Source organism: Pectinophora gossypiella, chromosome 15, assembly GCF_024362695.1.
Source record: "Pectinophora gossypiella chromosome 15, ilPecGoss1.1, whole genome shotgun sequence".
NCBI classification, from domain to species: domain Eukaryota; kingdom Metazoa; phylum Arthropoda; class Insecta; order Lepidoptera; family Gelechiidae; genus Pectinophora; species Pectinophora gossypiella.
Genome location: NC_065418.1, coordinates 3728338 through 3753745, shown reverse-complemented (window position 1 = coordinate 3753745; position 25408 = coordinate 3728338). Strand labels below are relative to the sequence as shown.

Genomic DNA, 25408 nt, shown 5'->3' with positions numbered 1-25408 from the left:
CCTTACAAAATGCAACGTACGGAACCTATTGTTTCACTTTCGCCGACAATCTCAATCTTACGGCACGCCCGCACGCCACGCGATTATAGTTTAAGCCATTTGGAATCACCACACCTGATTCACTATCTTACATCCGCATAATCAAAGTCACTAACAGCCATAATTCATCTCGAGCTCCTCCGTGCTTCGGAAGGCACGTTAAGCCGTTGGTCCCGGCTGCATTAGCAGTCGTTAATAACCATCAATCCGCACTGGGCCCGCGTGATGGTTTAAGGCCCGATCTCCCTATCCATCCATAGGGAAGGCCCGTGCCCCAGCAGTGGGGACGTTAATGGGCTGATGATGATGAACAGCCATAAACAACGAATGACTATAAGAACTATTTTTGATTGTATCAAAGAGTTTTCAATTCGCGCGGGAAATGTAAAAATATTCGAAAATAATAAGTAAAATTTTGGGAATCTTAGGCAACATTGACAAGATACGTTTAATTTGAGACGATAAGATCTCCTTTAACCCTTCATTAAGCTTGAGTAAGGCTTACATTATGTATGTTGTGGGCTGACATAATCCTTGACCTCTAACACTTCGTGTCTAACTAAAACTAATGTAAAGTAGCGGTCTGTTTACGTCTCACTTTCTGAGGAGATATAGGCTTTAGTAACACAGAGGCGATACAGGTCTTAAAGCATGTGACAATATGATAATAAAAAAAAAACACAAATATCTAGTTCAAAACTTCACAAACGCAAATTCCGAACTACGTATAAGTATAAAATATGCACAATATTTTTTTTCGTAATTTAAACAGACACATGTGGCCGCAATACTGCTACTATATTGATATTATAAAATAATTCTACTAATATTATAATATAATGAAAGGAAAATCATAAAGTAAATACGCAACTTGAATTATAAACACGTTGAAGTCACTTCGACTAGAATAGCTTTTATAAGTTGACATAACTGTATTTTAACCTGATCATATGGGTTATTGAAAGTAATGTCTGAGAGGTACATACAATATTTCTAAGTGTCTCGAAAAGGAAATAATGTACACAGACACAGTTGAACAACCCGAAAACTCGTATCTAAATACAATTACTTATTATTTGCAACTGTTCCCACTGTCGCAATATGCGAAGAAAGTAGAAATATGCAAACCGTATGCTTTCCATCGAGGAGCTCGGTGGCGCAGCGGTAAACGCGCTCGGTCTGCGATTGTTGAAGTTAAGCAACTTTCGCAAAGGCCGGTCGTAGGATGGGTGACCACAAAAAAATAGTTTTCATCTCTAGCTCCTCCGTGCTTCGGAAGGCACGTTAAGCCGTTGGTCCCGACTGCATTAGCAGTCGTTAACCATCAATCCGCACTGGGCCCGCGTGATGGCCCGATCTCCCTATCCATCCATAGGGAAGGCCCGTGCCCCAGCAGTGGGGACGTTAATGGGCTGGTGATGGTGGATGCTTTCCATTACTTTCCTTATTCATTGGGAAGGTAAGTTAGAGACCAAAGAGGGACTTTCCAAGCTACGTTCCCCGAAAAAGAGATGGCGCTGTTCGGATTGATATGTGATAATTACCAATTTTCTCATTGCTCGGAGTACATAATTATTCAAAAATATAATCTAATGGTAAAGGCATATATAAAAATAATTGTTGCTTCATATTTGGATCAGAATCAGATACGTATAGGATTATATTGGTACCTATATTGCTTCTCTTTATTTTGATCAGAATAATAATGGATGGAAGATGCGTTGTGCCTGGGTGTAATAAATAACAGGGCTCATAATTTATAGCCCAAAAACAAGGATATAGATGCTATAGATAACAGATCCATGGAATACGGGTAGAAGGATAAATATATATGAAATTAGAAGATTAAACGAAGATCTGTACAGCGCCATTTAACAGAATGACTTTCCAACATTTCCTTTAATTGATATAGATCAATTAAGAGGTAGTGCTTTTAAAACTCTGTTTCCATTCCGAGAACTCTCAAACTTTGTTTACTGAAATAAATCAACAGAAAGAAGGTTATATTTTTTGACACGCTTGAGGCACACGTGTTCAGTATTTATATTATGGAATCAACCAAGCAGATACTGATGTCTGCAACTTCGTAGATATTGTCGAAACTACTTACACGTTCATGGACTTATGAGATCTTAGTAATCATAACTTATCCCGGGTATGTCGTGTGACGGAACATTCACTTGATATCAACTCAGAATCGTGGTTTGAACCGTTCCCGTCAGTATTCGTTACGATGTCACTAACACCCTTTATAGTTCGTAAATCTCTTAGGATGACGTTGTCCAGTTAACTAACTGGAACTCTGGAGCAACTGCTCGGTTCAGATTTTTTATCGACGATTACTTTGTGTATTAAAGTCTGTCTTACGACTTTAATGTCCTTTTAAAATCCAAACCATCCATTGTTTAACATTTCTGGAAATCTTGACAAAATCCCCACAAAATATTATGATAATTTTCATCTTTTCATATTGTAGTTTGGCGAGGAACAAATAAAACAGTACTATTACAGAGACTTGCTATAACCGAAGGGTGTACTTAGATAAAAATGATAAACAAGGGTGGAGGCCGGGGCTTACGTCAGTAAGGGTTGCTAAGGTGTGGCTACTTGCTTAGAAAGTTGGAACATAATTGGTATTGGCCGGTATCATGTTGTAACAGAACGTCACTAACCCATGTCGAAGACTTTTTTATGTATCGGAAAAAATGCTTAGAAGGCAAAGGCTTGTTGTTGGTTGGAAAGAATGGGACCAAAGGTTACTTAGAAAAACCAAGACGAGGCAACGTGCTAAACGAAATGCATAATAAATGAAACCATGTAAAATATTACCGTCAGCTCACGAAAAAGGTTGCAAATATGTTAGGCCTAACAAAATATGGGTGTCTACATTCAGTGACATGTGATTCCCCAGAATTCTCAACTGAAAATGTTCAGTGTTTCAATGAATTTGAGTGTGTTTGTGTGTGTGTGTGACCGGCAACGTATTCTGATTTCCGAGTAAACTTTTGTATGTCTAACAACGAAACAGGTAATTATTTTAAGTGCTTGTAGCGCTTAAACTTCTTAACATTTTCTGGTAATTAAAAAGCCTTTATTGAACCAATACTGTAGGCAGACTGTTGTAAGGTTTTTATTGAACTAAGAGTAGTCAACAGAAAAGAAAAACTAACAAGTTCATAATCAAAGACATATTATTATTAGTTTTGCAAGCAATGGTAATAAACCAATTTCCAAAGGACCTTAAATTTTTTCTTAAAGCATTATGTTTTTTTTTATTTATTGATACAAACTGGCTCCTTACGTTCCCATCCAGGACTGGACTAGCCACACAGATTACGAGCAAATAACCTTTGGCTTCTACTAAAGAGAATTTTAAATCGGTTCGAGTCGGAACAGCCGTATCGATTGTGTATGATCTGAACTACTAATTGGTCAGTGCAGTGCCATTAAATTTAGAATAGATTCGCTAAATCGAGCTCGTCGTTCTATGTCCTTGTGGATTGCTTGCCTATAAATAATCCTTCCAAATAATATAACTACTAATTCCTTAGGGGCTAGGATTGCCAAGAGAACTATTGTAGTTAGTTTCTTTGCCTGCGTCATTTACTATTTACGCTCTTTGCTGGTGAATCAGAAACCAAACGAATTAGCTATCTTGGTTTATTAAATGTTTTCCAACGTAGGTCGGACAGGAAAGTTATCATTTTGTAAGGGGCCTTTAAGTTTTTGTTGATTTTGTCAAGTTATATGATTGTAAAATTTGCGAATTCAGTTGCGTTAATTAATCAGTGGAGCTTTCGAAGCCATAATTAGATTATGTAAATACTTAATATTCATAAAAAAGCTATGGAGACAATATTTACAAATGTTTTAGTTTTACTTAGAGATCCAGCGTCATTTAAACATAGAAATAAAAAAAGATACTTATCTTGATAACTTGCATTGTACTTGAAATATCAACAAAGAAACGCAAAAAATTAGGTACATATCTGCTAAATCTGTTGAAACTTCGGCAAAATATTGTAGCGTATTAGCATCACGTCAGCGTGTCATAATAGTTAATATTATAGAATAATATTACAATCCAATTATACTTATACTAATTATGTTGTCTGTCTGTCCGACTTTAATGACTGCGACTGTCACTTGTGTATTGGTTATTATTGCTTTACTACCTCTAATAGCAACTTACTCAATGACGCACAACATTTAATAGTTTTTTACACGATACATGTAGCAAATTTACTGCTTGGTAACATAGTTAACCCAAACATGACGCTTATTGCTTCAAGATTTCCTTCCGAACTATATGGGCAATAGGTACTTCACAGAACAACGTAGGTATACTAAATGTACCTCTGAGGCGGGCCTGACAATGAAAAATGTGTCGTCCGAAATTGATACTATCTCTCTGGGCTAACAAACGCCCGTCAACACACTCGAGGAATTACCTATAGGTCTCGCGTGTTTATGCTCACAACAGGGGGGTTAAAAAGGCAACATCGAAGCAATTCATCCACCAAGCAATATTGCTATTTGAAATTTGTTTGCATTGCGCACTTTGTTTTATTTTATATGCGTAAATGTCAAATAGCAATATTGCTTTTTTAGATGAATCGCTTCGTTTTGGCCGCCAGAACACGGAAAACGGAATAACAAACATCACTTTTTATATAACGTAGTAGTGGCTATAGGAAGATTTTCCACCAATGCTGAAAACCCAAAGGCGGACGTAACGTTTTTTCGTTGAAACGTGCCACAGCTACTGTATCTTTCTTAATATCGGATCGCAAGTTTCTTTATTATTTCCGTGCATTGGAATCAAAGCACGTTCATGGGCTAAAAAGTTAGGTTAGTGTTAATTAAGTAAGTGGCGTGGTGAAATGGTCTATTATTTACTCTTTCGGAACTTGGGTCAAATTCAAATTCAAATTCAAAAATATCTTTATTCAGTAGGTAACATAGTTACACTTTGAATCGTCAATTTTACATAACGAACGTCTCATCCGCCTAAAACTACTGCAGCTTCTCACAACCTGTATAGCCGGGGAAAAGAAGCTGCAAGAAAAACCTCGGCACAGGGCCCTAGACGTTCTTTAAGAAAATAAAAATAAACATAAAATATTGGTATACAATTGAGTAATTTAGCTGCCTAATATCAGTTCTCAGACAGTTAATCCCATGCATTCATATCTTCTAAATAATCACTAACTTTATAATAACCTTTTTTGTAAAGTTTTTGTTTAACTACTGTCTTAAAACAGTTGAAAGGCAAATTCTGAATGTCAATGGGAATCTTATTGTAAAAACGTATACATTGCCCCTTAAAAGATTTAGTAATCTTATGTAATCGACTGACTTGTAAAGCAAGTTTATTTTTGTTCCTGGTATTAACAATGTGCCGATCGCTATTTTTTGCAAATAATCCTATATGTTTTTTTACATATATTAAGTTTTCAAAGATATATTGTGATGCCAAAGTTAAAATATTAATTTCTTTAAATTTATTTCTAAGTGACATCTTGGTACTATTTACAGTGCGCCACAGAGCTTTACATTCACCTATCAGGGCGAACCGTAAACGTAGAACCTATAATATTGCGAATAGAACGGTAAATAAATTTACATCTATAATTAGTGCAACCCATCCCCCCAATCCCCCTGGGTCTTTCTTCAGTCTCACCTTATCCCATGCCGCCCAACACGTAAGTGCGAGCGAGGCAAAGTTCAGGCGCTCTCTTCTTTACTCCTTAGCGGCTTACACACCGTAAGAATGAATTTTTTGTATGGAGTGTACTGGCTTAATCTGGCGTAGTGATCTACTTGACTAAAAAACATTAACTAATGTCATACATACATATTCAGATAAGAGGGTAGGCAGAGCCACAAGTCGCTAGAAGACAACTTGCTGCCTGTATTGGTATTGATGTCTTGAAACAAGCTTGCTGAACTGAATAATGACAGTGGTCACAGATTACTTGTCTAACTAAACTCTAATATATAGTTACACATTACATAAGAGTACATCAGGTTATGAGACGGCGTGATTCACAAGTATCTTCCTAGCGTATTACAAGTAGCATTAAACATCGTTTTTTTTACAGTCCCTGACAACGCGTATATAGAACTAGATATTCTCATTAGATACAGAGGCATCAATTGCTGATAACGTCAGAGATTGACTTTGTTCGTCTGCTCACGACTTCCTGACACGCCAACCGCTGATGCAAAGCACGTGCACTTTTTGCTTACAAAATAACTCCATTGCAATAGTAATATCACGCTCTGTTTTGAGAACTGTCACCTGCGAACTAATAATACATTGAACATATTCAATTATTTAATCTCTATATTACAAGTCTATAAACTCCCCGAGGTGTTCTGTTGCTAATCCAGAATTGATTGAATTACGCTTCAAATTCACTCAACTTTAAGCTATTTCGTTTAAGATAGATGTAGAATTTCTATAGAAATATATAGATATAGACTTACACCTAAATATAGACTATCAGATAATACGTTGTATCCGGAAATATTTCGAAGTAAAGTTGATGCGTGCATTCTGAGAATCCACCACTCACCTGTTTCATGTTCCAAATGTTTTGGAAGCCGAGTCATTCTTGGCGGTTACTAGAAATGCAATCGATAAATGCTTCATACGCCTCTAAACGCTATTCTAACGTTGTAAAATATTTCACATTTTAATAATCGTAGCAAAATAAATTTGTAAATTAGTAAGTACGTTACGTAATGATAATAATTACTGATACATCTACGTAAAACGCGTTTAGAAAATTGTTACGTTGCCGGTAAAGTTTTATTATTGAATAGAATAGAATAGAATCTTTATTTGCTTTAAACACGGTATACAGAGATGGAATAAATTATACAGGTCCATGACATGTTTAGCTAAACATTGTAGCATGCAAAATATAAAAAATATAACAAATCAAGATAACACAATAATAACACTGAAATGAGGTCGAGATTACCATAATAAAAAGGAATATCTAATAATTGAGCATACTTAATAATTCATGAACACTATAAAATTGTTTATTAATTAACCAGATATATAAATGCCGTTTAAATGATGTCAAATTTAATGATTTTAATTCAATAGGTATTTGATTATAAATTTTGCACACTTGCATGCACATTTTCAGTTTTCACATCAATGCAAAGAATTCTCTCGACATGAGATACGAAGTTGAGTTCTCGAGTGGCAGAGGGGAAACTATTCAGTATTTTCAACTGTAACTCCACGTAGCATAACTTTGGAGTGGCGCTTGCGACCGTGACCCGGGCGCTCCCGGGTGCGGGCATGTCGGCCAATCTGCACTCAATCTGCATGTAATACCTTCCGACCGACAAAACGATTAGCACGCGTGGTTAGTCTAACATGGTAATAGATCAAGTTCCCTTAACTGCTTTGCAAACCATTGTTCAAAGGAAGGGTGTATTGTTACGTCAAACTTGTAAGGTCTAAAGACTTCGGCACAACCGTGTTAAGTTGTCATATTTTAATTCCCGTGCAATATTCTCCCAGAACGTTGCGTTTCTGTAATATTAGTTTTTGAAATTATACAAAACCTTTATGTTTACGCACTAAATCAAAGAGACCCGCTGCAAATTTTGGTGTGGCGTACTTCATAGAGTTTCTTGTATTACGACATTCGCCGCGCCTGCTCTCTTATTGTTTTTAGTGACTATGCCTTTAAAAAATGAATCCTGGAGTGCACTCTGTAACATAATTATCGAATTTAGTAATCGTCCGAGTAAATTTGTCGCATGAGGTCGCATGCATCAGGTGCCTATTAAGTATTGTGCAAGTTGGTTGCAATGTAACAGGCGTGTCACTTCTGATGCAGGTAACATACATGTTGTATAGATATGTTTGAAGTATGGCTGCACCAGCCAACCGGTAAAACGTTTCATAATTTAGTTACTCTGCAATATAAACAGGGGATGTTATTACAACTTGTAAGGTCAATTGTAAAGTGACAGGCGACGTACAGTCATGAGTAATATCATGTACCCACTTTAGAACTCTATCTGTATCATATTTGACATTTAATGAGATTTACTGTTTAATTTATCAAAAAAGCTAATGTGACTTGGTATCAAAGTGTATATGTATTAGTACTCGTTACCGTACGTACGCAGTACATAAATGTACTGTATTGTGTACTACCCGGAAAAGTCTAATACAACCCGACAAATGTTTACCACACAAACACATCGCTTGTCTAATATGGAAACGAATGAAGTCGTCCCCTAATTACTGCGCAATGGATGGCAATGACAGGAGATTCGTTTCTTGATTAAAATCTTTTATACTAGTAACGATATGTATTTATTTCTAAATAAATCTTACCATTGTAGACGTTTACAAATTGTCACTTGGCATAATTATTTCAGTTTCTCGATGGTCGGGATTTTGTTCATGTCTTTTTATTTTTATTTCATCATTCTTACACAAATCGTTTCGTCAGTATGAATTTATTTGTTCCAAGATGATGCATCAGATGTATTCGTTCAGTACGCCGAAACTAGAAGCAGGTTAGATTTTGTGAGTGGTTGTTTAGACGATGTGGTTGATTGGAAGCCGGAATAAACAGACTATAGAGGTCGCGTCTTATTGCTGGGTACAGGCATCCCCTCATTCAATCGGAGGGAATATGGAGCTTACTCCACCACTGCCTCAACCCTCGCTTCTGAAAACAAACCTATTTACGGAATTGTTTACTGTTTACTCTGTGGTTAGTTACAAAATTCCTAGCTATGCCAATGGCTTAATTAGCTAGTTTTGTAATTATGGCAGATGAGTACAGCTGTAATACGTGCGAGGCATGTATTTGCTTACTCCCCCGTGTAATGGAGTCTTTTGCGTCACGACTCAATTGCATTAGAGAGGCCATTCAAACTAAGTATTGAACTAAGCGTTTTCCTTCAGTGAGTTTTGTGTTAGTGGGCTAAATGAAGCTTTTAAGTTAGTTTGTCTCTCTGTATTTTTATTTTTTTAAATATAATGCTATAATATTCTCAAAAATGTTGTTCAATACATGTTTCAGTCTTCATAATTATGACCATTTTATTTTCATGTTTTTTTTCACGCATGTACCTACTTACAGACTTCAGTTAATTCGTCAAGCTAACAGTAGGTACAGTGACAAACGATAACAAAGGTACATTTTTCGCTTAAATTGCTATGGCGGTGATGATTTAATACGTGAAGCGTCTTTCTTTTGTCGTCTTCGCCGAGATGATTATAAAATAAGTGAAAAATAAAGTATTATGGAGTCGACGACGACGCTCTGAAACAAACAACGATTCACGATACGACGACGGTGAAAGTGCCTCAAATAGGTTTTTATGACGTAGGTTCCTTAGCTAATATCGTCATATAATGTCCTGTTCCACGCGCTTTTTTCTGATGCAAGGTTTAACCTCTCATATGCCGAGATACCAGACACAATAGATTTTACATTGTGTCTGGTCGAGATCCGCGTTCCGGCGTTCGAAAGATTAATCTGAAGTTACCTACGTGAGGTAGGTATACTAAAATGCCCAATTCTACGTTCGAACGTAGCAATTTAAAGAGTATTACTTGTGAAAAACCTGAAAATGTTACCAAAATGATGAGAGTAGTGGGTTGAAATACTGTGGCTTAGTGTAGAGAATCTATCGAAACTTACGAGAAAAAGTAACTCGTAAAGGTTTTAAATAGATCTTACTATTGAAACAGATGTTTTTCGGTTTCTTATACAAATAGGTTCGTTTATTAATAAATTTTAATGCAAATGTTTTATATTGTAATGTTGGCACACTTTTTACACAAATTCATGTATTTTAGGGTATCAGTGAGAGTATTTCACAGGTGTCAAAAATTATGTTCGTTTTTTTACCAAAACCAATTGCTATCTATAATAACGCCCGTGCAGAACGTTGCTTAAAACTTACTTTCAATATACAAACAGAACGAAGCTATAGGACTTAACAACAACAAGGACTACAACGTAATTAAGAACTACGCAGTTGATTACGAATAATTTAAACAATATTATCAATTCTTTTCTTGAATGACCTACTGTACTTGCTGCATATTTGCTGTGCCTACGTGACTTGGATCGCATAATTAAGCGGGATGCAACATACTCTAGTACACTACTCCACTTGGATTTGTGGAGATACGCCCAAATCAAGACTAAATGTTATAAAATTTAGAAGTTGCGTCTGTCGACGTGTTAGAAAATGAACACGCTCTGGTTTTGCGGTCGAGGTGACAACCTATTGTAGACTGACAGTTGTAACATGTACCACGAATTGAACCTGTCGAAATAGTTAATAAATCAGTTAGCAGCAAATTCTAAATGTAAACTGCCGCGCCGTACCGGAGTTTATAGACATTCCAAAAGATGCCACTAAAGCTCTCGACACACAGCCGCTGCGCCGCTGCTGAGTAGTTGTTCTAATGTACAGAAATGCGTGCCGTTACGCCGCGTGTGTGTCGAGAGTTTAAAACCTATCTGAATGGTAACTTGATTGATTATTTACTGTTTCAGGCAAGGACGGGTCGAAGGTGACGACTGTAGTGGCGACGCCGGGGCAAGGCCCCGACCGGCCTCAGGAGGTGAGCTATGCGGACATGAAGCTCATCGGCAACGGCAGCTTCGGCGTCGTCTACCAGGCCAAGTTATGCGACACCGGCGAGCTCATTGCCATCAAGAAGGTGCTCCAGGACAAGCGGTTTAAGGTGAGCAATATTATTATAAAGCTTTTGTCACATTTACGGCGTGATAGGACACAGAAGTGGTACTCTGAAATATAGGAGAGACGCTATACTGCGCTTTTCATCAGTTAATGATAACATATCTAGAAGATAGTAGTATTGCTATCAGACACTTATCCGACAGATCGTCTCGACAGTTTATCAGCAAGAAGTGAAACAAGCTCTTGTTCTCCCTTATTTTGCTCCCTTAGGGAATGATTTTCCGAAAACCCCTTCTTAGTGCTCGTCTACATAGTAAATTGAAGCTTTGTGCAAAATTGCTAATCCCAGCGGTTTGAGCTGTGTTGTGATAATGTCAGTCAGTCAGTCTCCTTTTATATTATATACATTACTAGCCTATTTAATTCCACTCTTGCGTTCTTGTGCGAGTATTACATTATTATTTGGAAAAAAGAAAGGCTTATGTCTTAAACTTCAACGTCTGCTTACCTCGCGTTGACACCATGTTAAGAGTATAATAGATATTAAAACTGTCTCTCACAAAATTGTATATTTCCTTACTTCTCACAAGACCTCAAGGCGCCTTTGATAACTAGGGCACTGACAAAAACTAGGACACATCCGCTAGTATTAAGCAGAGCGAAGTAACCTTTTCGGGGATAAAATAAATGGGTATTCGGGGGATTAATGGGCACAGAATGTAGCCATAATACTATACTTCCTAGAGCTTCTATTGTTCGTAGTCAATTTCGCACGTAACACTATGAACATAGTTGTATAATTAAGGTTTACATTACCTTACTGACAAAAGAGACAAATTAAAATTACGTTTGTTAAATAGTGATTCTGTTTACACCTAAACGTTTGTGGTACACGTACACGCTTTTGTAAACATCATCATTAATTTAACTCGTTCTAGGCCTCTGAAGACAAACATCTACCTGAATAGCGATTCCAAGGAATCGATTGTAATTGCTTGTTTGTCCAACTTTATAACGTGAGTCAGATAGGAAGCCGTCATGGCGTCCTATTAGTTTTGAATGGTGTTCAATCGCTAACCGTAAACGTGTTTGTTTGCGTTACAGAACCGAGAGCTTCAAATCATGCGGCGACTGGAACATTGTAATATTGTCAAATTGAAATACTTCTTTTACTCCAGTGGAGAAAAGGTGATTATATCCACTAATATATCGTAGATGTTTGTATATTTTTCTAAATTTAATTTAATTTGTTTTTTATATTTAATTATTATGTCTAATATATCTATGTAATATTATCGGGCACTGATCTATTCGTTAACAATGTTTTGTAGCATGTGTTTGTGAGAAAAATGTTTTTAAGTAGACATTTTTGCCTTATTTGACCGTCCAACTGCACAATACGTTTATTGTCAAGAGCTAACAACTGGTGCGTTGATTATAATAGTATTGTTTTGATCATTTTATAGTTTAATGTGTATAATTGAATAATAATTGTCTTTCAATGTTCCCTTTGTATGTATAGCTGTTTCTTTAAAACATGTATTACAAGATGTGGTTAACCAATAAGGAGTGCCATATATAGTGTTCGGTTATTAAGGGTGTGTTATTTGTGTGTTTTATACGGGGAAGGCGGCAGTGCCCGCCGCAGTGAGCTCAATGCTAAACGCAATGCAGTCCATAGAGGTCGCAGTACGTTCGAACCAATCAGATTGTTGCGCTAGTGTGCTAACGCACAACATAGGTCTCGCAGACACTTGGCACCGGTTACCGACCCATATCTTCCTCGTTTATAAACATTTTTATAACAAAATATACACTTTGTCAATTGCCAAAGCTGAAGCATATAGATCGGTGACCTTACAAGCCAGATGGAAAAATTGTGCGCATATTTTTGATCAAGTTTCCATGTCATACTCTACCATGAGCCTCATTCGAGCTCGGTTTTGTTCATGTCATTCTCAAAATATACACGCGACTATCCATTAAGTTTGTGTTAAGTTAAGCTTGCTTGTTCAGTTTCTGTTCCTTTGTCTATGCTTCGTGTTAAGTCATTCATTCATTCGTGCACATTGGTCTTAGGTGGAATATTTGCCTTAAGTTACAAACACGTCCAAAATGTCTAGTCATTCGTTATCTTCCCGGGCATGTCGTAACCACAATAGGATTGCCTTCTCCATCATGATGGATTTTCTATATGGGCGATGGGTTGGATACCTGTCACCATAATGTTTCATCATATCTTAGGATTACCCATCTCTACCCACCCCAAAAGGACTACTGGTCGCGAGTTAGGCTATAAGAAACCGATGTAAAAGTAACCAACTAATCCAAAACCAATATGTTCTAATATAAAGGATATACATAGTATCATAGTCATCTGTCTGTCTGGCCGAACCCAACGCAGCCTCTAGGGAACGACCCTTCTGGTCACACAATGGCTGTAGTATTCGGAGGCTTTCAACTAAAATTTCATTAAATGGGCATATCTTCACTGATTATAGGTATATCTGTAATAGTGATCCTTTAAATAGCTTCCTAAGTTTAATACAGTGAAAGGACTCGGTGTCTTGATCCTTTAGAAACAAATGCGATTGTATGGGTGTTTTTTTTTGTTCGTAGAGAAAACAGTTTTCATTAAAAAAAATTGCTATTGGGTGAGAGCTCTCAGCGCTCCCCATTTACGGCAAATATACAATAAGTCACGTCAAAAAAAAAACATTAAAAAATCTCGTTTTCTTTTTAAATGGCCCTAAGGCCTTTAAATAATGTTTATTGTGCCACAAAAAAATAAATTGTGAGTTAGAGAATGTAATATTAAGAATGTTTATTTTATACTATAACATATTTGTCTGTAGACATTTTCGACGTGTATAGTTCAAGGCTTCCCGTAAAGGTTGTCTGTTCCTAAACAGTTAGCCAGAAGCCCCTTGGCACCGTGCCAGCCACGGCACCCGCTCTCGGTCAAATATTGCATTGATAATATCCTCAATACGATCTCTTCCACACGACCAAACTTTCTATTGCACTTTATCCGCTTCCCATGCATCGTATTTCGTTTTGTACTTGTCAAAAGGAACACTAACAAACGATTTTATTTTTTATATAATTTTTTGTTTGGTTGAATGAGTTTTCATGAGTTAACTTATTATATTTGCCGATTACGAAATCAATGTGTATTTAATTACAATATAATTATTTATGTTGCCGAGTACTTACCGCTCGGTGGCGAATACATTTCAATTTATTTTCATTAGTTTACATTCCTTTAACTTGGTACTTTATTACGCAGTTGATAAGGGTCATATGTTTCACACTGTAGTAACATTATTTAAAGCTTATAATGTAACTAAAGTAATGAATAATAAACAAAAATGTGTTTATAAAAATGTGGTCGTTGAACTTTCTATATTTATATGACGCTCTAACTCGCACTAATATTTGAGTCGACGACACGCGCGTCAATCACGTAAAAATAAAAGCCAAATTTAATTTTCACTCCTTTTTTAAAACAGGTCATTCATCTCATATCGTATTTTAGAATGGCAACATCTTGTGTTCCACTTTTGAATAATTAAAACACGTTAGAAAACATTGACCCTTACCATACTACGTAATTCATACTTTCTTGAAATCAATTCGTGATGTACACATACGGTTTATTTTGTATGAAACAAACTGGCTACAGTTCCTAAAACCCAGTTTATAAAATATAGAAATATATGTATATATCGATATGCTGGATGATTTTGTTTATCAATCGTGAAAACTTTAAATTGAATTTTGTAAGTGTAGCAGTCACTTCATTCAAGAGTTTATTGTGAAAAGTTCAAAAGTAAAAATCTTCATAAATAATACCATACGGTACATGATTTTCATATTAATAGAGTAACACGCTTAGCTTGTTTAATTGATTATTAGAGAACCAGAAAAACCTTCATTTTCACAATAAACTTTTTACGAAAACATACCTACACTTGCAGGCGCCATTTTGTTTTCGCGGCGGATAGAACATCATCCAGTATGTACTAATGTTTTAATGACTATCATAATGTGTTACAGAAAGACGAAGTGTACCTGAATTTGGTGCTGGAGTACATACCCGAGACGGTGTACAAAGTTGCACGTCATTACTCCAAAGATGAACAAACCATACCTATTAGTTTTATAAAGGTAAGTGGCAGTACTTTGCTCCTTCAATAGCAATCAGACTTATGGAGTTCTTTTGGCCTTCTTTCTAGTTCTCAATTATTCTTTTTCAAATGAGGGACTGTCCAGGCTACGTTCCTCAAACACAATACAGATGGCGCTGTAAATATTTTCCTTTGTTTAACCTTCTAAATTAATGGATAACAAACATAAATGCATCTTTTATCTTTGTTTTTGGGTAATTGATGGATGACCCTTTTTATTAGACCCAGGCACAATTACATGTTCCACCCATTATTATTCTGATTCAAATAAAGAGGAGCAATATAGGTAGCAACATAAATCTATACCATTTATGTTCCAAATATCAAGCAACTTTCATCTCAATCAGGTGTTCTAAATGTATCCATCGCATACATACTCATGCGTTCTTTACAGAATAGCTACCCAATGGCCCATTGTTGCCAATATGATAGCTAAAAATTTAAAAAGCTTCTAGGTTATCTGTATAATTTACATGATGGTCCATAGTAGTGTACCACCTTGAGGAGGGTACTTTTGTCGCCACTGTCTGCTAACTTGATACTATAAAGTGTATAAGCTCAGGGTGGCTTTAGTAGTATGGTACCAACGATTCCTAATGCGGATTCCGCGTAACCTAGGGGTTCCGTAGAAAAATCACCAGATTTTTCACTGAGATTTTTATTTTGATAAAACAGTCATATAGTAATTCTTAAAATGTTTCTAATAAAAGTTTTTGTCTATGATTTGATATGGGTTTTCATTAAATGAAAGGTATTTAGTAGGTGTTCCGTTAAATACTTTGGAAGCCCTTAGTGTACAGACACTATACAATTTCTCCAGCCATGTCTGATCCTTTGCAACCCAAGAATTCTGACAACAACAAAACCCACTTCATAACCTTCAGAAAACTGACCCCAAAATGTGTGTCCACAGCTGTACATGTACCAGTTGTTCAGAAGCCTCGCGTACATCCACTCGCTGGGCATCTGCCACAGGGACATCAAGCCGCAGAACTTGCTCCTGGACCCGAAGACCGGCGTCCTCAAGTTGTGCGACTTCGGCTCGGCCAAGCATCTTGTGCGCGGGGAGCCAAACGTCTCCTATATATGCTCGCGGTATTACCGCGCCCCAGAACTTATCTTCGGCGCCATAGATTATACCACTAAAATCGGTAAGTTACTAACATAAGCGTTAAGAATAGTCAGGATATGGTGGGAAATGAAATGCGTGGATATATATAAACTCGATATTTCCTTTTAATGTGTCTCCTTCGATGACCCAGCGAACAATAATATCAAATTCAACATGGCCGCTTCTTATGCTAGTCGTAAACAAAAAAGAAGTAAAAGTACGAAAATGATTCTAAATCAATGTGTTATACATGCCAAAAACAATCAATAAATTAATAATTAAATCAAAGATAATTAATGTACGTGAAATCAAGGTAGAATAATGTAATCATAACTATTTGTTGTGCAACCGCGGAAGTTGGTCAGTATTGGCAATAGATGTCGCTAACATAAGCTCATGACTATATTCCCAGTTGGAGTAACCAAAACTCAGGTACATTAATCGCATGATTAGCTAAGTACCCACACCTCACCGAGCTTTGTCTAAGACCAACAACATGATAGGTGGTGAGCCAACTCGCCGCGGTATTTGGGATAAAGGGAATTATTATTGCTCAATGGTTCGTAATATGGAAAAACATGATGATATCGCCTAAATCATATTTAGCATAATTTTGATACCTGGTGAAATATAAAATATGAGGGTTAAAAAAATCGACGAAACGTTTCGAGAAAAGATAGGTAGTGCCCTGACCTTGCGCTTCGCTTTGCTCGTCTTGGCGGGGGCACTGCCGTGCCCCCAGAACTGTATTAGTGTACTGCATTAGTACACTGCACTGTATAAGTACACTGGACTGTATTAGCGTGTATTTTCGGTTACTTAGGGAGAATAAAACACTCTATTCACCCCTAATACTTTTAAGAGTCAGTGAGCCAATGACCGAACTTCATTGCCCAAGAAGCCATTATTCTTTCTTTCATACAATTTCAAAGACCGAAAAGAATAAAAAATAACCTTGTATGACGTCTATTACAGCATTACACGCAATGCCTTAACTACTTGTGACTTTGCAATAACACATACATACATACATACATAAACTCACGCCCGTAATCCCAAATGGGGTGGGCAGAGCCACAAGTAATCAAAGACAACTTGCAGCCACTGTTGATACGAAGTCCTAAGATGGATATGATGAACCTTATGGTGATAAGGGATCAGCCTATCGCCCATAACATTAGTCCATCATGTTAGAGGACGCAATCCCTCTGTCGGTTTTTACGACATGCCCGGGAAGACAAGCAGCTGAACGTGTTCTATGTTTTTTATTTGCTCCCAGAACAGCATAGAAGCAATAAATGAATGAATATACGCTAAACTACTCTATAATCGCCATTGCGAATGAGAAAAAGTGATTCTGCTCTTTCTAGCACGTGTTCTTATTTTCAGGATTCACATACTTATTCATTACACTCTATCGATTTAACCCTTTCTTTCCCATAACACATTCGTATACAGGAAATCAAGTACTTTGCCCGTATACGTTTTTCATTCGGATATTGGAAATAAAAATAAAAAAAAGTTTATTTAGGAACAAACGCAACAAGGCAACGGTATATTGCAACGTGGTGTGAACGTTTCAGATGTGTGGAGCGCGGGTTGCGTAGTGGCAGAGTTGTTGCTTGGCCAGCCGATCTTCCCCGGCGATTCCGGTGTCGACCAACTTGTTGAGATCATCAAGGTAATGATACTACTTCACTGATATCGTCATTTAAATAAAAAATAAAAAGGTTTTGAAACCACATCAATCTGTACAGCCATATCAGGGTTTCAGAGGATTCATTTTATTCGCAACTGGTTAATTGTAATATTTCCATAAAATATAATTTTATTTGTAACTAAGAAAATACTTCGTTCATGAAATCAAAAATCTGTAGTTTCCGTACAACAGATAAAGTTAACTTCAACCTTATTTACAGGTTTTAGGCACCCCGACACGTGAACAAATCCGAGAGATGAATCCAAACTACACAGAATTCAAATTCCCACAAATCAAGAGCCACCCGTGGGCGAAGGTAAGCGACCATCATGTCTGTATTTCACAAATATTTTCTTACAAATACATAGTACGTATATCACTAGATTAATTTGGATGTATCGAGTAGAAAGATTTAAAAATTCCGTAGAAATATGTAGTTTAAATATTTAGTCCATTTTTAAGTATCATATATGTTTTTATTTGTTATATTATTTGTCTATATACATTTAAAAATACTGGCGAGTAACTTATTAATACTAATTTTTCGAATGTCATTTTTCTGTTTCAAAAACAGAATCAGGTTTTTTTATAGAACAAGTATTTTTTTAAATGTGAATAGACTAAAACAAAGCTTTAATTGTGATGGTGTGAACTTACACACGGAAGCAAGAGGTTGTTTAATGTTCAATGGTACTTGGCCACGTCATTGCAGTTTATGTTGGAGCGTATGTCCATGCCCAAGAACGCCACTGACCACCAGCGCATTCGAGTAAGACCTCCACAGAGCTAGGTGCTAGATGCCTCCATTACACAATCAATATTAAAACAACTGGATTCAAGTAAACCTGCAAATGTAGTACGGTCACACTATTATACCTGGTTTCTTTCATAATAAAGTTGGGCGTTCATTGGAGTGAAATGGGAGCGGACGAAACTTGAGGATTTCTTGCTCTGTATTGATAACTATGCGCTGGAAAATGACGACAGGACCGACCGACCTCGCCAGTACGGTCGACGATTTCCCTCTTTCATCGCTTATCACTGTTGGCCCACTAGAGTCGATTAATCTAAATTTCAAACGACGCCCTAAACAGATGTTCGCACCTAGTTGGGCACCATTAGGGCTGTTGTCTTAAATTTTTGTACCGAGTGAGAGCTTTCAGCGCCCCTCAAGTTGTTAATGTTGTCTGAGGCAAACCTACATTAAACCACGTCAAAAGTAAAAAATGACATTGTGATCCATTCAGTTCCGTCCCGTTTCAGTGGAGAGCCACAAAGTAGCGCCAATTTTGGTAGAAATATACAATGTATGTATGACAAATCATAATAAGTTCAGCAAATGCGAAGTTATGCCCAACACATGCTTCATTTATTGCTCAATAAAGTTCTTTAAGTATTTATTTTATGCTGTGACACTAGTACTTATGCGTTTGTCGTACTTGAGTAACTTCAGCAGTCCTTCTAACGCCTATTTCTGTTACATTTCCTACAAGTTCATACGCCTTAGTAACAAGAATGGACGTCGGATCAATAAACAACTAATTAACCTAAATTAAAAATAAACTATGTTGAACTATATTGATGTTGACAATGACTTGTAATCAAATAAACTTCGAACAAGTATGTATATATTGATTGTTGTTACTGTTTATCTGTCTAACTTAACAAATAGACATAGAAGAGTCAAACAGGACCAACCACTCTATTGAATTGTGTATAGAGACGATACAATTACGTGGTCGCTGTATCTATAAGGAACAACAACATAATGAAAATGAAAAATGTTTTTATTATCATAAATAATACAATAAGGCATATGAAGTAGGGTGAGCACATTAAAAATGTAACCAAATGAACAGAGGTTCCCAAAGTAGGCGGAGCCTGTATCTAAGGAAACCGTAAATGGGGTACAAGGAAACATAAAGATAAAGTAATATTTCGTCACAATTTAGAAGGGAGAAGACAGGGAATTTTTATTTTAAGACACCACGTCATTATTTTAAGACGTTTTCACACTACGAATATTCGGTTGTTTTGCGATTCGAGTCGGATGTAGCTTACGCACTATATCCGATATCTCAAATTCTTTACTATCCACTATTCTCGGTCTTGGATCGGATAGGAAGCGAATGTGCATACAACGCTATCGAATTATTATATATCCAGTCCGTTTTCAATATAATTCTGTAGTTTTTTTTTTCATAGACCTATAACAATTACACAACCAAACTCTGTAAACAGTGTCCGCGGTGCATCTTGTCACACGCGACGTGGTATAACGACACTGTACAACAGATATTGCGCTTTATTTGAACAGCTATATAAAATCTTAATTTGAGGGAATGAACTTACACTATTTACTAACATAACTTAATGTATACGTATTTACAACACTCCTTAGCGAATGTTCACACTACTCACATTCGTTGACTTCCAGTGACATAAGTTTTTTCAATAAAAAACACGTCACCATTGTACGATTCAAGTACAGTCATGAGCAATATAATGTACCTACTTTAGGACTCTGCCGCACTAACATATTTGAAATTTAGTGAGACTTACAGTTCAATTTGTCAAAAAAGTTAATGTGACATGGTACTAAAGTGTATACATATTAATGCTCGTGACCGTACTTACATCAATCGACCGTGTATGTAGATAACGTGTGGCCGTGCGATTTGTGGGAAGTATAGAAACTGGCTTTACAGGAATCAATGATTATGTGGAAAATGGAGGCATTTAGCGGCTCGGTATTGATGGTGTAAGCCTTTGGCATGGTGACTCAAGTCAAGACTAATCGGTTGAAGCTGTCTGCAGACTGTTTGTTGGTGTTCAGTGTGCATTCGTCGTGCGATTTGAGTGCCGTTTGTTTCTGGTGGGTCCAAATGTCGTGACTTGAGGTAGACAAGATTTTTTGACATGGCATTAAGTACTGGTCGACAAATGAGGACAATTCAAAGGGTCGACAAGAGGTACTCTTACCCTGGTTGCTAATTTGATGCCAAGAAGTGAGATTTAATCTATGGTTAAGTTAGGTTAAGACAAAACACACGCAGTGTTACTACAAAACAAAGACTAAAAGATAAACTATGTTTAAAATATAATCCGTATACGAAAGAAGTCTCGAAGGCCGCGGCGTTACTGTCGCAGATTCTGCATAGAATTATTATGACTTGTCAAGTTAGTTTCATTAAAATCCGCCGACTTCTTTCGTGGCGCGAAATACTATTTCAAACCTAGTTTATTTTGAGTTTGTGTTTTGTAGTAACACTGACAATATGTGTCCCACTGCTACCCTGGTCGAAGGACGTAAAACGATCCTGACGACCAAGCTAAAGAGCCATAAAGGCGACCAATGAGGTCGCGACAGTAAACCCTTCAGGACCTCGATACCGACCCCGACGCTATCGGCCCGCTAGGGTCGATTAATTCTTTCAAATATAGTCCTCTCAGACGACGCCCCGAGGCGAGGACTAACTGAGTCCTTTCAGGCCTGTCACTTAAATTTCCGGATGAGAGCTCAAAGCGCACCTCTTTGTCCGGCCAAATAGTTAATGCCATAATGATAAGTCAAGCCAAATACAATACTTCAAGTAAAAAAAAAATATGCTTGTCAAGTCTCCCCTCTGGAAGATACTGCGCATACTTCACTTTGGGTTCAAACCTTTAACACTTGACACCTTTATTTATCATGTCAAAAACATTTTCAATAAAAAAAAATTGACATACCGACACTACACCTAGAACTTTTACAAAATTATAGATAGAAACATGTATTAATAACGACATCAACATCCCAACTAGATTGAATAACAATGTAAGCATTAAGACACTTAGCGACGGACTGACCTATATGTGGCAAAGAAACAAAAATATAGATATACGTCAGCTAGCAAAAAATACCTACTGAAGCTGCCAAAAACCTGTCTTCAGTCAAACACACGACACTTGGATGCACCTTACAATGTACCTATACCTCCGAAATGTTCCAAGTTCTAATAACATTCACAAGAAATTATGCAAACAGAAACAAACTGGCAACATAGCACACCATCATACACACATACATCTGGACTCTAAACCATGTCATCAACTCTAACTTATGTTTTCTAACCAATGGCGCCGGTACTGGCAGACGAAAACTTAATTTTATTTTAAATTTTCACGGACGCAACGGCTGTGTGGTCACCTTATAGTGAAAATCACGTCCGCGCCTTTTTGAAAAATCACATTCTGATGTGATTTTCTTCAACAAAACCTTGATTTTTGTTAGTTAATTTCAATCCGTTAAAAATTGAGACCGCAATTTTTTACCTGATTTACCCTTCTACCTTGTCTGAAGGCTTTATTAACAAAAATCACATCTGAATGAGATTTGACAAAAAGGCGCTTTTGTGATTTTCGATTGACGATATGCGATATCCCGTTCTCAAGTGTTATGAAAGCTTAATGACCGGTGATCAGTGTCCGTGAAAGTGTTAAGTTTGACAGTTCTAATTAGCTCTTCCTGCACTTATAGTAAGTGAAGGACACTATATTTAGAGCTGTCAAACTAAATTAAAATTAAGTTTGTTTTGATACCTCCTAATCTTAAGTTATACCTGTTATCTTCTCCCTCGAAAGGGAAAGGGATAGATAATCGACAGGCTAAAAATGTATGGAACACGCGTTAATTTTAGGCAGACACCTTAAACAACCCTTTCATGATTTTAACGTTGACGAATAACCCGACAAAATTAAGTTGACAGCACACATCAAAAGGGTTGCATGCCAGCGAGACGGGTTATTGTTTAATTACTTTAAAAAATAACAGCAGTCGATCATCCGTCCCTTTCCTTTCGGCAAGTAAGATAATGAAAGGTACAACTTAAAATTAAGAGGTGTCTGCTGGAATCAGCAGTAATATCTGTGTATATATCGTCCTTTACTCCTTCTGTTTTGTATTTGAGTGTGAAGCGGATTTTGATCGACCTTCCCTTATACATTACTACAGTGTTAGACGGACGCTATAGAGTCTAAACTGTTACTTTTCCCTGCAATTTCGTACTTTCTGAACGTTTTTGAGAATGGATTTCATCCTGAATCGAATTTGACTGCACTAACATCTGAAAACTTAGAAAAATACCTATAGAAAGAAAATATTTAAGTGCATATTAAGCTTAGGTGCAGTTGTAGTAAATGAGTTTCACATAATCTGTGACCGGTAATCCGATTAATGACGTAAAGTTACCTTCAGAGCCCTTGTACAAGTACATAATACAGGGTTTTGTTACACAAAAATATCGAACAAATATGACATTAGAAATGCACGACGCTACCACAGTATACGATTTGTATATTACATGCTATATTTATAGCGAATTCAATAGTCTTACCAACACTATAGTCATTTTAAACTAAGGCTAATAATAAATACATGGGAAGAAACCACCTTCTTAATATAAATAATATTTTAATTATTTTTAATGAGAATATAATTTACTTGATATTAAATGCGAGGATGTCTTTACTTGGAGGTGACATAATTATACCCATTAATGGCTTGATTAGAATGACAGTACACAGCCTGCGAGATATATCAGGAAAAGGTATTGTTCTGACAGCTGTCATTCTAATCGAGCTCTTGTTAATGGACACGGATTACTCCTTGTGGTGAGTCCGATCGCTGCCGGCCTACAAAGCGTCTTGTGACACAGGTGTTCCGCGCGTGCACGCCCCCGGACGCCATCTCGCTGGTGTCGCGGCTGCTGGAGTACACGCCGGGCGCGCGCCTGTCCCCGCTGCAGGCGTGCGCGCACTCGTTCTTCGACGAGCTGCGCGAAGCGGGCGCGCGCCTGCCCAACGGCCGGCCGCTGCCGCCGCTGTTCAACTTCACGGAGTACGAGCTGGGCATCCAGCCCTCGCTCAACGACTTCCTCAAGCCGCGGCCGGCGCCCGCCGCGCCCGCCGCCGACGCGCCCGCCGCCAGCCACGAGTCGCAGGACGCGCGCGACTCGCAAGGTCAGTTACCGTTCTTACCCGTATAGCCCTTACGGCCTTTACGCTCTCCGTTAAGTGATTTGACTCGTGCCTAAAAAAGAGAAAGAGAGTTTTATGTTTTGTTTGAGAAATGAATAACCATTGGTGGAATGATCTTTCAAGAAAAAACCTTTAGATGAAATAACTTTTCGAGAAAAGACATTTTGGGACGGCGGCCGTGCGCATGTAGCTGATGTCGGTGGTTGTTCCAGGGTCGCCGGCGGCCGGCAGCGGCGCGGCGGGCGGGTCGCCGGCGTCGTAGGACGCGCGCGGCGCCCCCCCCGCGGTCCGCGCGGCCGGGCTCGCGGTGCGCGCCGCCGGGCTGGCCGTGCGCGCGGCCGGGCTCGCAGTACGCGCGGCCGAGCCCGCAGTAAGCGCGACCGGGCCCGCAGTGCGCGCGGCCGAGGCCGCAGTACGCGCTGCCGAACCCGCAGTACGCGCGGCCGAGCTCCAGCCCTCGGTCGAGCCGTCGCCCGCGACTCGCCTCCCGATCGAGAGTCATTCGTATGCTATTTAGTGATAGTCTTTTTCGTGTTGGCCATCGGGAAAATTTAATGCATAATAGGTGTTTTCGGCGAGTAATCGTGTGATACTGTAGTGTAATTGTCGATAAAGCTTGAGCTGTCGTAGTCGGTAAGAAGGGTAAATCCACTGTAGATTCTAAACCGTCGCAATGTGATTACTTTGTACTTTTGTAAGCTCAAATTGTCTCTTTTTGTACATACCTTAAAATGCTGAGTTTTAAACCATGTTTATTTGGTAAACGACAGATTATCATCTGGATAAATTGTTTATGTTTTATTTTCATTTGTAATATCTTCTCTTTTTGTGTACTTTATAGTAATTTTGCATTCTACCTACATAGATTATATCCTCGTACTCGATCGATCCGCGGACGGAGTCACAAGTTATTGCACTCGCGACAGTCGCGCCACCTATTGGGAGATAGCCGCATGAATATTTAGTAAGAGCGTAAACTTGCTTGGGCCGTGTAACCAGTAGCGAAGACATATTCAGTAGTGCATTAGTGTATTTATTGTTGGAACGTATCACTAACTCATGGAACTTACGAATCGTATGCCTAGTGTTATTTCAACGATGAAACTTAGCAATGGAACATTTTGTTGCATACATAGAAGCATACTTGTAAATTTTTATAACTAGCATAAACTGATCTCTCAGGATAATTTATAATATTTAATGGTATCTCAGAATATTATGTATTTGTATAAACAATTCAGAGAATATAAAAATTTTAGATTAACTGCATTATAGATATTCGTTTTCGTCGGGCAACTTGTATGTTACCACCGTTGTTTTGTCGCGGTGTACTTTGTCTTATCCAGTGCTGGATAATCGTACTGTATTTAATGAATAGCACTGTCGGTGTCCTAATGTAACGACATAGTTTTTCGATAATATTGTATTCTATATTCAATAAATGATATTTCTATAATATAAAATTTGTCATTGAGAACACTATGGTTATTAGTAGTCTTTTATGAAAACAATGTTAAAATAATGCTATAAATTTCATTGTCATAGTTTTAAGTATTCGAGTAATTTCGTTTTGCACCTCGATTTGGCATACAGTTACAAATTAGGCAAAGGTATTAAACCTTTAAGTATAGACTAACA

General features: G+C 37.7%; 1 protein-coding gene across 5 annotated transcripts in view; it reads left to right on the top strand.

Moving 5' to 3' along the window:
• Window positions 1-24043, top strand: part of LOC126373148 (glycogen synthase kinase-3 beta) — a 39375-nt gene extending 15332 nt beyond the window's left edge. For 3 of the 5 annotated variants that reach the window (XM_050019173.1, XM_050019174.1, XM_050019176.1), the window contains exons 2-10: window positions 10605-10795; window positions 11857-11940; window positions 12382-12441; window positions 14812-14922; window positions 15856-16093; window positions 17637-17734; window positions 17973-18068; window positions 23449-23752; window positions 23983-24043. In XM_050019173.1, coding sequence (XP_049875130.1) covers window positions 10605-10795; window positions 11857-11940; window positions 12382-12441; window positions 14812-14922; window positions 15856-16093; window positions 17637-17734; window positions 17973-18068; window positions 23449-23752; window positions 23983-24032 — 1232 coding nt within the window. In that variant the 3' untranslated portion in view covers window positions 24033-24043. Of the gene's footprint in view, window positions 1-10604; window positions 10796-11856; window positions 11941-12381; window positions 12442-14811; window positions 14923-15855; window positions 16094-17636; window positions 17735-17972; window positions 18069-23448; window positions 23928-23982 lie in introns of those variants that run through there. The other 2 variants (XM_050019175.1, XM_050019172.1) reach the window with 2 other exon arrangements.
• The last annotated feature ends 1365 nt before the right edge of the window (window positions 24044-25408 follow it).